This window comes from Heptranchias perlo, chromosome 9 (genome assembly GCF_035084215.1).
Source record: "Heptranchias perlo isolate sHepPer1 chromosome 9, sHepPer1.hap1, whole genome shotgun sequence".
In the NCBI taxonomy this organism is placed as follows: Eukaryota; Metazoa; Chordata; class Chondrichthyes; order Hexanchiformes; family Hexanchidae; genus Heptranchias; species Heptranchias perlo.
The window spans coordinates 30,381,407-30,394,082 of NC_090333.1; the positions used below are offsets into that span (position 1 = coordinate 30,381,407).

A 12,676-nucleotide genomic window follows, 5' to 3' on the forward strand; every position below is an offset into this window, starting at 1 on the left:
GAGAATGCTACTATTACCCCCAACTGCAGTCAATATATGAACAATATAGGTTGGTATGGGCTGATGATTTAATTGTCCAGCTTTGATTAAACCCCACATAATAAAGTATAGAAGAACAAATTTGGATGATAAGAGTGACTTCAGGAGAGAATGGAAAGGGGAAAGGATAGATAGGAGATCCAAGGAAAGAGGCAATTTAATTCGCAGCTTCGTAACGGCAATATCTACTCTGTTATATTACATATTTCCATGTAAATTTCACATTATCAAGCAAATGCAATGGAATCTACATAAATGTGTATCACAGCCAGGCACAGAATCCCATCATGACCATTCCCATCATGCAAACATTCCGATACAAATATAATTCTGTTCCAGAAATAGGATCCTAATGGAACATTCCCATTTATTTCCATTATATGGAAATTCCCAATCCGACCATAATTTGGATCCAAGCACAACATCTATAAACCCATTCCATATTTGTTAGGTTAGGACTGGAATGCACACTGTACAATTTAAACACTTCACATAATTTGACACATCAATGCAACTGTACATAGGTTTCAGGGACCACCGTAAAAATGAGGTGACCGATTTCATTACAACATTTTTGGGGGGGAAAACAGGTTCCAATGCAGCAAGGGGATAAGTCATCTGTTTGTGCTGTTCTATCTCTCCTTACATGAGCCCTGCAGGTTTATGAGCACACCTTCCCTATTTTCTTTCTCCAGACTACTTTAAGTTATTGGGCATAAGTTTTAACTTCAGCCCAAAATGGGTGTGGAGTTGGCAGTGAGTCCACGATGCCTGCCCAAAGCCACCGTCAGGAGGCACGAACCCTTTCCAGGTTCAGGCCTCACCAGAATTTAACTGGTGAGCAATGGGCGCCAAACGGATGCTCCGTTGCAGCTCGCTGGTTTTGTTAAGCTGAAAATCCATCGGCTTCTGCACAGAGCTGGCTGGGCGGATTGGGCCCATTGGGGAGCAAGAAGGGGACAGCAGCGGGCTGCTGTAGTTTTGTGGAGCTCAGAGGAGCAGGCGGGCCCCACGAAAATCCCCCCACCCCCTCCCCCCCCCCCACCAAAACATTTCCCAGGACATTTTTGGAGTGGCCTCCAGGAGTCCCTTTGAAGTCCACTGGTAGGGCCTAACGCGCATGGCACATGCTCTGCCCATTTATACATGAAAATGGCAATGGGGAGAGGACCTCGATTTGTATATTTAAACAGCCTCCCGCCTCTTTTGGGCGGGAGCAATGGGCCTGAAATTGAATCAGGTGGACCTTGGGTGTCATGGGTTGTCCAAGGTGCCCACCCAACGATAAACGGGTGTGCAGCAGTTGCAAACCACTCCCGTTGTGTTTAAATGGTATTTTTCTTTCTTAGGTAAATTTCCTTCCTGAAACTATTCCAATGTAGCAGGTGGGTAAAAATTTGTGAAACAGTTCCAATTTTCCCAGCTCCCCCCAATCCCAGCACTGCTTTTTTTATAACTCAGTTTAAGTTATTGCTATAACTTCTGCCCTGACCAGTGATTCACGAGGTGCAGTGCCTCCATGGGCCAGTGGGGCTGAAATCACCCTTTCTCCACAACAACCATGCTTCTTGTTACCTGAAGCACAGGTCAGTAATGTCACGATGGACTGTCTGGTTGAATGAAAGAGGCCAGCAGCCTCAAGAGTAGGTGATGTAGGACTGTGAAAAACAATAACGTTGAAAAAAATTAAAAGAACCAAAAGGTAAAGTACGTTGAGATGAAGCTTCCCCCAAGCGTGAACGGATTCATCTTGTGGGGTGGGGATGGAAATATTTAAACTGAGATGGCCCATCTTGCCCCACTGGAAGCACAAGTTCGTATTGTGTGTTCACAGAACTGCAGTGTAAATGTCAACAGGCTGAGGATCTGATCTATCTGGAGCAACAAAAGGAATATCTGTGTGTGTGTGTGTGTCACGCCCCTATTGTGAAACGGCACAGGGTCTAAAGGTCCAGGCCCCTATTTGAAAATACTTAATTAGGGGCTTGATTTTAAAAGTAAAGAATGGGTGGGTTGGGGGCGGGGGGGGCATTGAAAATTGCCACCATTTCAGACCCGCCCCCAACCCGCCCATTTCCGGTTTTCACGTGGGCGGGATGAGGGGCTGACGACCAAGCCGTTCCCAGGAGGCGGGTCGGGCCTTAAAACCTTTCAAGCAGGCTTCGGGCCTCCACTTTTCACTAATTTCCGATTTCAACCCCAGGGTGCCGGGATTCCCGGGTCTTCTGCTTTACGCCTCGTGAAAGGAGGCAAGAAGGCCTGAGACTAACAGGTAGGTGCCTGGAAAGGTACAGCTTGTAGGCCCGGAGGAGCAGGAGTGCTACCCCGAAGCCCAACAAGCCTACCTGCACCAAATGCACCCTCCCGATCGCGGACCCCCCCAGCCCCCACCGCGGACTCCCGACCCCTACCCTCCCCCTCCGACCCCAACCTACCCCCTCCGACCCCCGATCCCAACCCTCTCCCTCTGGCCACGATCCCCCGATCCCGATCCCGATCCCCCGATCCCAATCCTCCGACCCCCGACCCTCCCCCTCAACGATTGTGGATCCCCGCGATGACCCCCAATCCCGCCCCCCCCCTGTGATTAACCCCAGTCCCATCCCCCACGACTTGCGACCCCCGTGCCCACCTATGCCCACCGTGCCCCTTGCCCACCCGGTCCCCCCCCCCACCCCAATCCATGCAAACAAAGACTTACCTGCAGACTTACCTGAAGATGTCCTCTCCCTGGCTGGTCTCCTGTCTGACTAAGACCAGCCTGTCAATCAGGCCGGTCGGCCGGATGGGAAATCAACAAAAAGAAATCGTAAGGGCATCTGGGAAACCCGTACTAATGGGTTTCCCGACCTCAAATTGACCCCCCCACCCCCTTCCCAGCTCCATTTTAAAATCATCCCCTAGGAGTTTGAGAATATAATTGTAATGAGTATCCTGGGGCTCTCTTCATTACAGTGGGATTGATAATGCAGCCTCTTGCACCAGAAGTGCTGCTGTGCATTGTGCATGGGCACTTTGCATTATTGGGTTTTGAGGCCTACTCAGCATCCCATAATTGAGGTTCCAAACACTTCCAGTGCTTCAAGCCCGTGCATGACTGTGCACAAGCCTCATTAAGGCCTCCAGTTTTATTTAAATTAGAGTAAAGCCCCACAATGCAAGAGGGCCCCTGGGCCAGTGCTTCAGACACTTAGGGGGTGATTTTAAACCCCAAGAATGGGTGGGTTGGGAGCAGGTGGGAGTTGAAAATAGTTGTTTTTTGGGTCGTGATCGCAACCCACCTTTATTTCCGGGTTCAATGTCGGCATGTGAAAGAACAGGCTTCACACTGGGACTGCAAAGTCCGAAAATTTTGCGGTTGGGACCCAAAAAAACAACTATTTTCAACTCCCACCCGCCCCCAACCCACCCGTTCTTGGGGTTTAAAATCACCCCCTTAGTACCCATTTTAAACAGGCATTTTAAGGGAAGCCAGGTATAAAAAAAGATTGGAAACCTGTAAACGATAGGTTAAAATATGTCACAGGGTTGTACAATGGATTTGGGAAATTGAACATTTGACATATCAATAAAGTGATCAAATATTCTTATGTATTCATACATGTCTGATATCATGTTGGGCATGCACACTTATAGTTGGTTACTAGTATTGACTCTCTTATGCAGAGGTACTGATATTTGAGAGCACATCTGAGTGTGATAGTGATGGAAAAGTCACTATTACAAATGAAAGAAGCTATGTCAGTGATGGAGGCCATTTTTGTGAATGGAGAAAAACTAGGAGCTGGTATTCATTTCTCTATTGTCTCTGATAGATACAGCTGTACAAATAGTGTGGAGCTTTAGTACAAATGGCTTAAATATGTGTATTATACCTTCTATCTGTGTCTTCTGTAATAGCTACCATGGAAACATCTTAGCTCACTATGGGGGAAGATTTGCTCTGGTTAATATATGTAAAAGAGCAATTCGTATCCCCAAGATAGTTTGGCTTGATGGACAGTCGGTCACTTTGAAATGTGTGCTGTCACAAGTTTCCTATAAATTGGGCATTAACTTCAGCTTCCTTCACTAATCGTCCTTTTATTGTTACTTAATAACCATTGTGATATAAAACTTGATGTTGATAAAACAAAAAGGAATGCCACAGTATGGAGTAGATAGGCACAAACAGATGTCCAAAAGAAATCGGACAGCCAGAGACAAACTATCTTGTGACAGGAAAACTTTTTGATCAGCTACCAGTTGTACTAATGTTCAAATACTATGTATACAAAGTACTGCATGCCACAAAATGACAACAAAAATAACTGATTTCTGAAAAAAATCGGGTTTAAATATTAAGTAATGTGATTCTATTGATCTCTGTAAAAAAAAAATGAAAAGAAAAAAAGAATAACACACGTACCTGAAAAAAAGAATCAATTAAGTTGTGTTGGCTACATGTCAAATTCCATAGATCGGATAAGAAATTAAAGGGAAAGAACCCTTCACCATAAGTGAAGGCTCTGTTTCCCGACCCCCCCCCCCCAATTAATTGTCTTCTTTGATTTAAAATGGACTTTGACTACACATTAGGGTCCTGTGTTCTGGCAGACCCATTGCTGCCCTGTATGTTGAGGTTATGTTCTATATTTTCTGTTGGTAGTTGCTCCTTCTCTCGCTCTTTATCTGGATTGAGCTGTTGAATTTCAAGATTAAACTCATAGGACGGGCTGCCCACTGTGGCGTAACGGTCAGTACGGTGCTCCAGTAAAGCAGGGCCCCAGTCATTGGCTGGTTTATTTGCATTTTTCAGACGCTGGAAAAGCAAGAGAGAGACTCGGTGAGTCTGAACTTGGTTATTGAACTGTGCAAACCGGTATTAGAACAGTGGAATTCTGATCACCACTTAGCTTGCTTGCCAAGAAAAATTGGCTTGAACCCGACTTCCATTTAATACTCAGAATATTCCGCTATATCTAGTTTCTGCACTAATTTATTTTTGTCATTTCATCTACACAGAAAAATGATTTCAAAGTGGATATTTTACATTGAGTAAGAGCAGACATTAATTCATTTGGAGAGATCATTAGCAATTTTTTTTAGCCAGTTCATGATAGAACAATACTTGCTATGGTTGGCTAAAATGTATGTGTAAGTTATAAATGCCCAAATAAGAAGTCTTTTAAAATTAATTTTAAAACTGGACTTTAAAAAATGTTTTTTTTATGTGTTACTAATCCTTAGACTGCTGAAACAAACCCTAACATTACAACAATAAGGCTCCTCTAATGTAACTTTATTTTTAATTTTTTTTTAATTCATCCATGGAATGTGGGCGTCGCTGGCAAGGCCAGCATTTATTGCCTATTCCTAATTGCCCTTGAGAAGGTGATGGTGAGCCCCCTGCTTGAACCGCTGCAGTCCATGTGGTGAAAGAATTCCCACAATGCTGTTAGGTAGGGAGTTCCAGGATTTTGACCCAGCGACAATGAAGGAACGGCGATATTTTTCCAAGTCGGGATGGTGTGTGACTTGGAGGGGAACGTGCAGGTGGTGTTGTTCCCATGTGCCTGCTGCCCTTGTCCTTCTAGGTGGTAGAGGTCGCGGGTTTGGGAGGTGCTGTCGAAGAAGCCTTGGCGAGTTGCTGCAGTGCATCCTGTGGATGGTACACACTGCAGCCACAGTGCGCCGGTGGTGGAGGGAATGAATGTTTAGGGTGGTGGATGGGGTACCAATCAAGCGGGTTGCTTTGTCCTGGATGGTGTCGGGCTTCTTGAGTGATGTTGGAGCTGCACTCATCCAGGCAAGTGGAGAGTATTCCATCACACTCCTGACTTGTGCCTTGTAGATGGTGGAAAGGCTTTGGGGAGTCAGGAGATGAGTCACTCGCCGCAGAATACCCAGCCTCTGACTTGCTCTTGTAGCCACAGTATTTATGTGGCTGGTCCAGTTAAGTTTCTGGTCAATGGCGACCCCCAGGATGTTGATGGTGGGGGATTCGGCAAAGGTAATGCCGTTGAATGTCAAGGGGAGGTGGTTAGACGCTCTCTTGTTGGAGATGGTCATTTGTGTGGAGCGAATGTTACTTGCTACTTATCAGCCCAAGCCTGGATGTTGTCCAGGTCTTGCTACATGCGAGCAGGGACTGCTTCATTATCTGAGGGGTTGCTAATGGAACTGAACACTGTGCAATCATCAGCGAACATCCCCATTTCTGACCTTATGATGGAGCGAAGGTCATTGATGAAGCAGCTGAAGACGGTTGGGCCTAGGACGCTGTCCTGAGGAACTCCTGCAGCAATGTCCTGGGGCTGAGATGATTGGCCTCCAACAACCACTCCCATCTTCCTTTGTGCTAGGTATGACTCCAGTCACTGGAGAGTTTTCCCCCTGATTCCCATTGACTTCAATTTTACTTGGGCTCCTTGACACCATACTATTATTATTGTAATATTAACCCTATGCAACTCAAACACATATTTTAAACAAGAAACACTTAAGACTTTATTTATGCTTGTCCAATATTTCTTTCTTTTAGTTATACTGTATTATTTTAACTTTAAGTTTTCTTTTCTCCCCAGTATAATATACTGGAACATTTCTAATTCACCTTAGAAATGTGAATTAGACATTCACATTTCTAACGTATTCAGTTTTGGTCACCAATACATAAATTCAAGCAATGGAGACAGTGAAGAGAAGGACTACATAGCTGTTCCTTAGCATCATAGGACTGAGTTACAAGGCAGGATTGCAGAAACTGAGGTGCTTTCGCTTGGAAAGGAGGCAACCCTTATAGCAGTATACCAGATATTAATTGGTATGGATAAAGTTCATCTGGAGCTTTACTTCGAAGTATGCCAGAATACTAGAACAAGGGGGCAGGGTTAAAACTGTTAAAAGGAACGTTAGGACCTGTCAGGAAGAACTTCTAGGTGGTCATCAATTGGAACAGATATAAAGGGCTCAATTTTCAAAGTGAAGAACGGGTGGGTTGGGGGCAGGAGGGCATTGAAAATTGCCACCATTTCAGACCCACCCCCAACCCGCCCATTTCCGGTTTTCACCAGGGCGGGCAACTAACCTGCTCCCAGGAGGCGGGTTGGGCCTTCAAACCTTTCAAAGAGGCTTCAGGCCTCCATTTCTCTGGGCTTCCCGATTTCAACCCCGGGGGGCCGGAATTCCCGGGCCTTCTGTTTTACGCCTCATGAAAGGAGGCAAGAAGGCCCGAGACTAAGAGGTAGGCGGCACAGCTTGTGGGCCCGGAGGAGCAGGAGTGCTTCCCCCAGGCCCAACAAGCCTATCTGCACCAACCCCCACCCCCCCAATGATCGCGGACACCCGATCCCCGATCGCCCCCCACCCCCGATCGCAGATCCCCGACCCTGATCCTCCTTCCGACCCCGATCCTCCCCCCACTCCGATCCTCCCACCCAGACCTCCGATCCTCCGACCCTCCCCCCATTCCGATCCTTGTGCCCCCGATCCCCCAACCCCGATCCCCCAACCCCGATCCTCCGACCCTCCCCCCCACTCCGATCCTCCAACCCCGATCCTCGCGCCCCTGATCCCCCGACCCCTGATCCTCCCACCCCGATCCTCCCACCCCTGACCTCCGATTCTCCGACCTTCCCCCCCACTCCGATCCTCCGACCCCGATCCTCCTGCCCCCGATCCCCCAACCCCTGATCCTCCCACCCCGATCTCCCCACCCCGACCCCCGTTCCTCCCCCTCAACGATCGCAGACCCTCGCGATGACCCCCGATCCCTCCCCCTCGACTCACGACCCCGTGCCAACCTATTCCCATCCATGCCAACCTATGCCCACCCATGCCCCTATTCCCACCCATGCACCCCCCTTTCCCACCATCCATACAAACAAAGTCTTACCTGCAGACTTACCTGAAGACATCCTCTCCCTGGCTGGTCTCCCGTTCGTCTGAGACCAGCCTGTCACTCAGGCCGGTCATTTGGAAGGGAAACAGACAAAAAAAAAGACATCCTTACATCAAAATCGTAAGGATGTCCGGGAAACCCGTACTAATGGCTTTCCCGACCTCAATTTGACCCACCCCCCCCGCTCTCTTCCTGGCTTGGTTTTAAAATTGAGCCCAGCATACTTTCTCAATCTAATGCCTTCTTTCGCAGGACTCACTTCTGTGGAACTCCTAAATCTTCCCTTCCGCCTACAATCTGCATGCCTTTAAAAGCCAAGCCTAGCATCACCCAACCACTACTTCTTGATTTATTTTGTCTTCTCTCGTAATCTTTTAAACCGTCTTGGTCTCCTTCACTTAGATTTCTCAATTTTAAAAAAAGTGTTCCTTACCCATGGCGCATATAGTGGATTCAATTTACTACTTTGTCCACTCACCTCCCAAAACGTGGAGCCTTCTGATATGCATATCTTCCAAATGGCATAAATCGGGATACAGACGACTGAGGAGAGTGCCATCAAGAAACCGAGAGTGATAGCCCAGGATGGGTACACGTAGTTATTGTAACTGATGGGCTTATACTGGACCACAGTGAACACCAGTATGAACTGGAAAGGAACAAATAAAAAATGATTGACTTCACTCAAATCTAAATGGTTAACATACTTAACAACATTCCTGATAAGAGCAAGTTCTATTTAAGAGCAAATTTCTCAAAGTTAGAATTTTTCTTATTCGTTTAAATGAGCTCAAACTACCCTTGAAGCAAGCTATCCCTCTCAAACGCAATCTTTTCTCTACAGTTTGTAATGTCTGTCACTGAAAATGTTATAGATTTTAGACAGTTACTATAAAGTGCTTTATAGCATTCTCCACTTAAAAGGATATGGTTAGAAGCAATTTATCCCAGGGACCAGCCCTGAGGCAGTTAGTAGCAGTGGGTAGTAGAAAAGAGAGCTCCTGATAAAAGAAATAACTGACATGAGCAAACTTTTATTAGTACACTGAACTTGCCATTGACAAGAATTGGCTATGCATAGTCAAAAGGGTGGAACCAGCACAGACATGGTAATGTAACACATTGTCGTTCCTACACATTGTACCACAGAGTGGTAGGAACTGCGTTCCAAGTCATAACCCTCCCCCATGGTGAGTTCCTGATCCTGGCTGTGCTATGGTTAACAAGAGTCTGCAGAAAGAGGGAAAAGAAAGCGAGTCACTCCGGGCCATTCCTGCTCCCTCCTCGTGGCCAGTTAAAAATTGGCATTAGCGGACCCACTCTCCTCCTAGCCCAGGGAATGGTGTATGGTAGTGGGACATTTAAACAGAGGAAGATAAAGAAATGTTAATAGGGTGAACAAAAATAGGATTCCTCCTGTTCATTTTCACACTTTAATAAATGTATACTTGATTGTCACTGAATAAAAAGGACACTTTCTATGGACTCCTAGGGAGTGAAATTCAACTTCAGTGGGGCGCAAAATGGGCAGTAGTGGATCAATTTCAACCCCCATATCTCATAACAATTTTATACCTATTAAGATGTTTCCTACTCTGCCTCAGCAATGTACCTCAAGCACCGACTTCGGAAGAGTAAACCCCTACCCCCACTGCACCACTATGACATTTCCAATTCTTAAACCAGCCATCCTTTGGTGAAGTTATCTAAATAATGCCAATTAGTCCAAAATTATGGACAGTTTTGTGCTTATGGAGAGTCCAAATTTATGGGCAGTTTTGTGGTGTGACGAGGCAACCATACTGGGACCTCGGTTCAGCATATGAAACTCATTTCTCCTAACGCCCTTATATCCTTCAAAGAGAAAAATCTAAATCCCTGAGCCTGGGGGGAGTTTGAATCCAGGCTCTAGAGGTGAAAGGACCGAGTTTGAACTCAATACACAAGCCAAGCATTTAAGATGAATGCCATTTCTGCTTCACACTAGTTTTTCAAGCATTTTTATTCATATATCTAACAGTTACTTACAAAAATAATGCTGGGAGACACAAAACGCCAGCAGATTTGGAAGAAGATTGGAGGTGGAAAGCCAAGCATCATCTCAACATCCTTGAAGTAGTTCCTGTGTCCTGACAAAACCAAGAAAGACAATAGTTGATTTTCACTGAGTAGCGAGTCCAGAACAGTCCATCCTTTTTGTTTCTCCCATTGTTATATTTGTGTCATTATCAAATGGTGGCAATAAATTGGTTAAGTTTCACTTTGTTAGATTAATACAAAAATGTCCGTTACAAGCTTTAAGTAAATCCTGCTAATAGGTGATAACCAGGTGATAATTATAGGCTTTCTGTTTGCTTTCAAAATTCATCTCCATTTTTTAAATAACTCAAATTTGGATCAGGAATGGCACTCTGTGTATATGAATCTCTCTCTCTCTCAGCTGAATATGCTTTCTGAAGTTCATAGAATATAATTTGACACAAACTAAAGATACAACAGGTACATAATCAGTACAGTTTGTTAGGTTTTGTTTCTCATTTTCCCTCAGACACAGCCTCTCTCTTTAAAAAAAACACAACATAAATGTACTTGAATAAAACTTCTGAAATTTATCCTCTAGCATTTCTTCAAATTACTTTGAAAAACATCCAAATAGATTCTGTTAGCAGCTGAAAAATAGCATTCTATCACTTGGCTAGCTTAAATGCAACAGAACTTGTGCACTGCATGTGCTCAAAATGCAGGATCTGCTGTCAGATAACATAGTTTCTGTTCTGACCAAAGATATCAAGGCTAAGCCCACTCTTTTGGGAGAGGCTGAGACCCTCAAGTAAAAACTTTAATGGAAGTATTAAAAGGCACAAAAAAAACAATTCAATGGATACATTTAGTCATTATTGTGAAAATATGTAATGTTTTGAATCTTTTGTTTAAAACCTTATTTTAGACATTGGATGTTTCAGTTACTGAAGGAAAATGGCAGATGATTTTTTTTTGAAAAAGCATTTTGACTGATACAATTAGTTCATTAACAAATATTACAGGGAAATGTTTATATATAGTTTTCTCATTATAAAATTCTTAAATAAATATATACATACACTGTGCAAGTTTGCAATGTTGTCTGAAACTGTTTTTTTGATGTACAACTTAGTCCCATTGGACCTACAGTTCTCTCATGTTTAATTTTTAAAAGTAGATAATAAGAAGATTCCTTGCTGTGTGTATTCATAAAGAATGCTGGATATTACCTTTCATAGGATCATAGAAAGTTACGGCGCAGAAGGAGGCCATCGTGTCTGTGCCAGCCAAAAAAGAGCTATCCAACTTAATCCCACTTTCCAGCATTTGGTCCGTGGCCCTGTAGGTTACGGCACTTTGAGTGCACATCCAAGTACTTTTTAAATGAGTTGAAGGTTTCTGCCTCTACCACCCTTTCAGGCAGTGAGTTCCAGACCCCCACCACCCTCTGGCTGAAAAAAACTATCCTCAGCTCCCATCTAATCCTTCTATCAATTACTTTAAATCTATGCCCCCAGGTCACTGATCCCTCTGCTAAGGGAAATAGGTCCTCCCAATCCACTCTATCTAGTCCCGTCATAATTTTATATACCTCAATTAAATCTCCCCTCAGCCTCCTTTGTTCCAAAGAAAACAACCCCAGCCTATCCAATCTTTTCTCATAGCTAAAATTCTCCAGCCCTGGCAACATCCTTGTAAATCTCCTCTATACTCTCTCTAGTGCAATCACATCTTTCCTGTAATGTGGTGATCAGAACTGTACGCAGTACTCAAGCTGTGGCCTAACCAATGTTTTATAGAGTTCTAGCATAACCTCCCTGCTCTTATATTCGATGCCTTGGCTAATAAAGGAAAGTATTCTGTATGCCTTTTTAACCACCTTATCTACCTGTCCTGCCACCTTCAGAGATCTATGGACATGCACTCCAAGGTCCCTTTGTTCCTCTACATCACTCAGTATCCTCCCATTTAATGTGCCCTCCCCAGATGCATTACCTCACACTTCTCTGGATTGAATTCCATTTGCCACTTTTCTGCCCACCTAACCAGTCCATTGATATCTTCCTGCAGTCTACAGCTTTCCTCTTCACTATCAACCACATGGCCAATTTTTGTATCATCTGCAAACTTCTTGATGAAGCCCCTCACATTCAAGTCCAAATCATTAATATATACCACAAAAATGGTATATATTAATTTCAATGAACTACAGAACAGTAATGCAATCAAGGGGTTCAGATAACACCATAAACTGTGCTAACAAAGCTAGATTTTACTATGGGAGATGGAGGACAATGTCATACGAACATAAGAAACCATATTTTGAGAAAGGCCATTCAGCCCATCAAGTCTGCTACTTTTGCATACCATATACAATTTGCCTGATCATATGAGCAATATTTAGTTCTGCAATAGTTAGCAATTAACAGGTCTGGACTCCTGGACATGCTCAGTCCATACTTACTCATATTAGATCAGCCAGGGCTACATTGTGGCAGCGTAAATCTCCACTGATACCTACCATAGATATACATGATGGCGATACACATTATGCAGGAAATCACGACAAGTGAAAAGCTGGCTGCATAGTTATCCATGAGGAGGAGCCAGTAAATGCCAGCCTGTGACGGAAAAACAGAAAAAAAATGATAATTTTCTGCCTAAATGAATCCACTGTGAGACGCAGGGTTTTATTGTCCCTTGCATCTGTTATGAAGTAGCTGATGCCTCTTC

The 12,676-nt window shown here is 44.4% G+C and overlaps 1 protein-coding gene across 4 annotated transcripts in view; it reads right to left on the reverse strand.

Moving 5' to 3' along the window:
* Nucleotides 1-4,577: 4,577 nt before the first annotated feature.
* slc6a9 (solute carrier family 6 member 9) overlaps nucleotides 4,578-12,676 on the reverse strand; it is a 222,206-nt gene continuing 214,107 nt past the window's right edge. For all 4 annotated transcript variants that reach the window (XM_067990113.1, XM_067990112.1, XM_067990114.1 and 1 more), the window contains 4 exons: nucleotides 12,465-12,564; nucleotides 9,950-10,050; nucleotides 8,400-8,570; nucleotides 4,578-4,840 (listed from right to left, as the gene is read on the reverse strand). In XM_067990113.1, coding sequence (XP_067846214.1) covers nucleotides 4,607-4,840; nucleotides 8,400-8,570; nucleotides 9,950-10,050; nucleotides 12,465-12,564 — 606 coding nt within the window. In that variant the 3' untranslated portion in view covers nucleotides 4,578-4,606. The remainder of the gene's footprint in view (nucleotides 4,841-8,399; nucleotides 8,571-9,949; nucleotides 10,051-12,464; nucleotides 12,565-12,676) is intronic.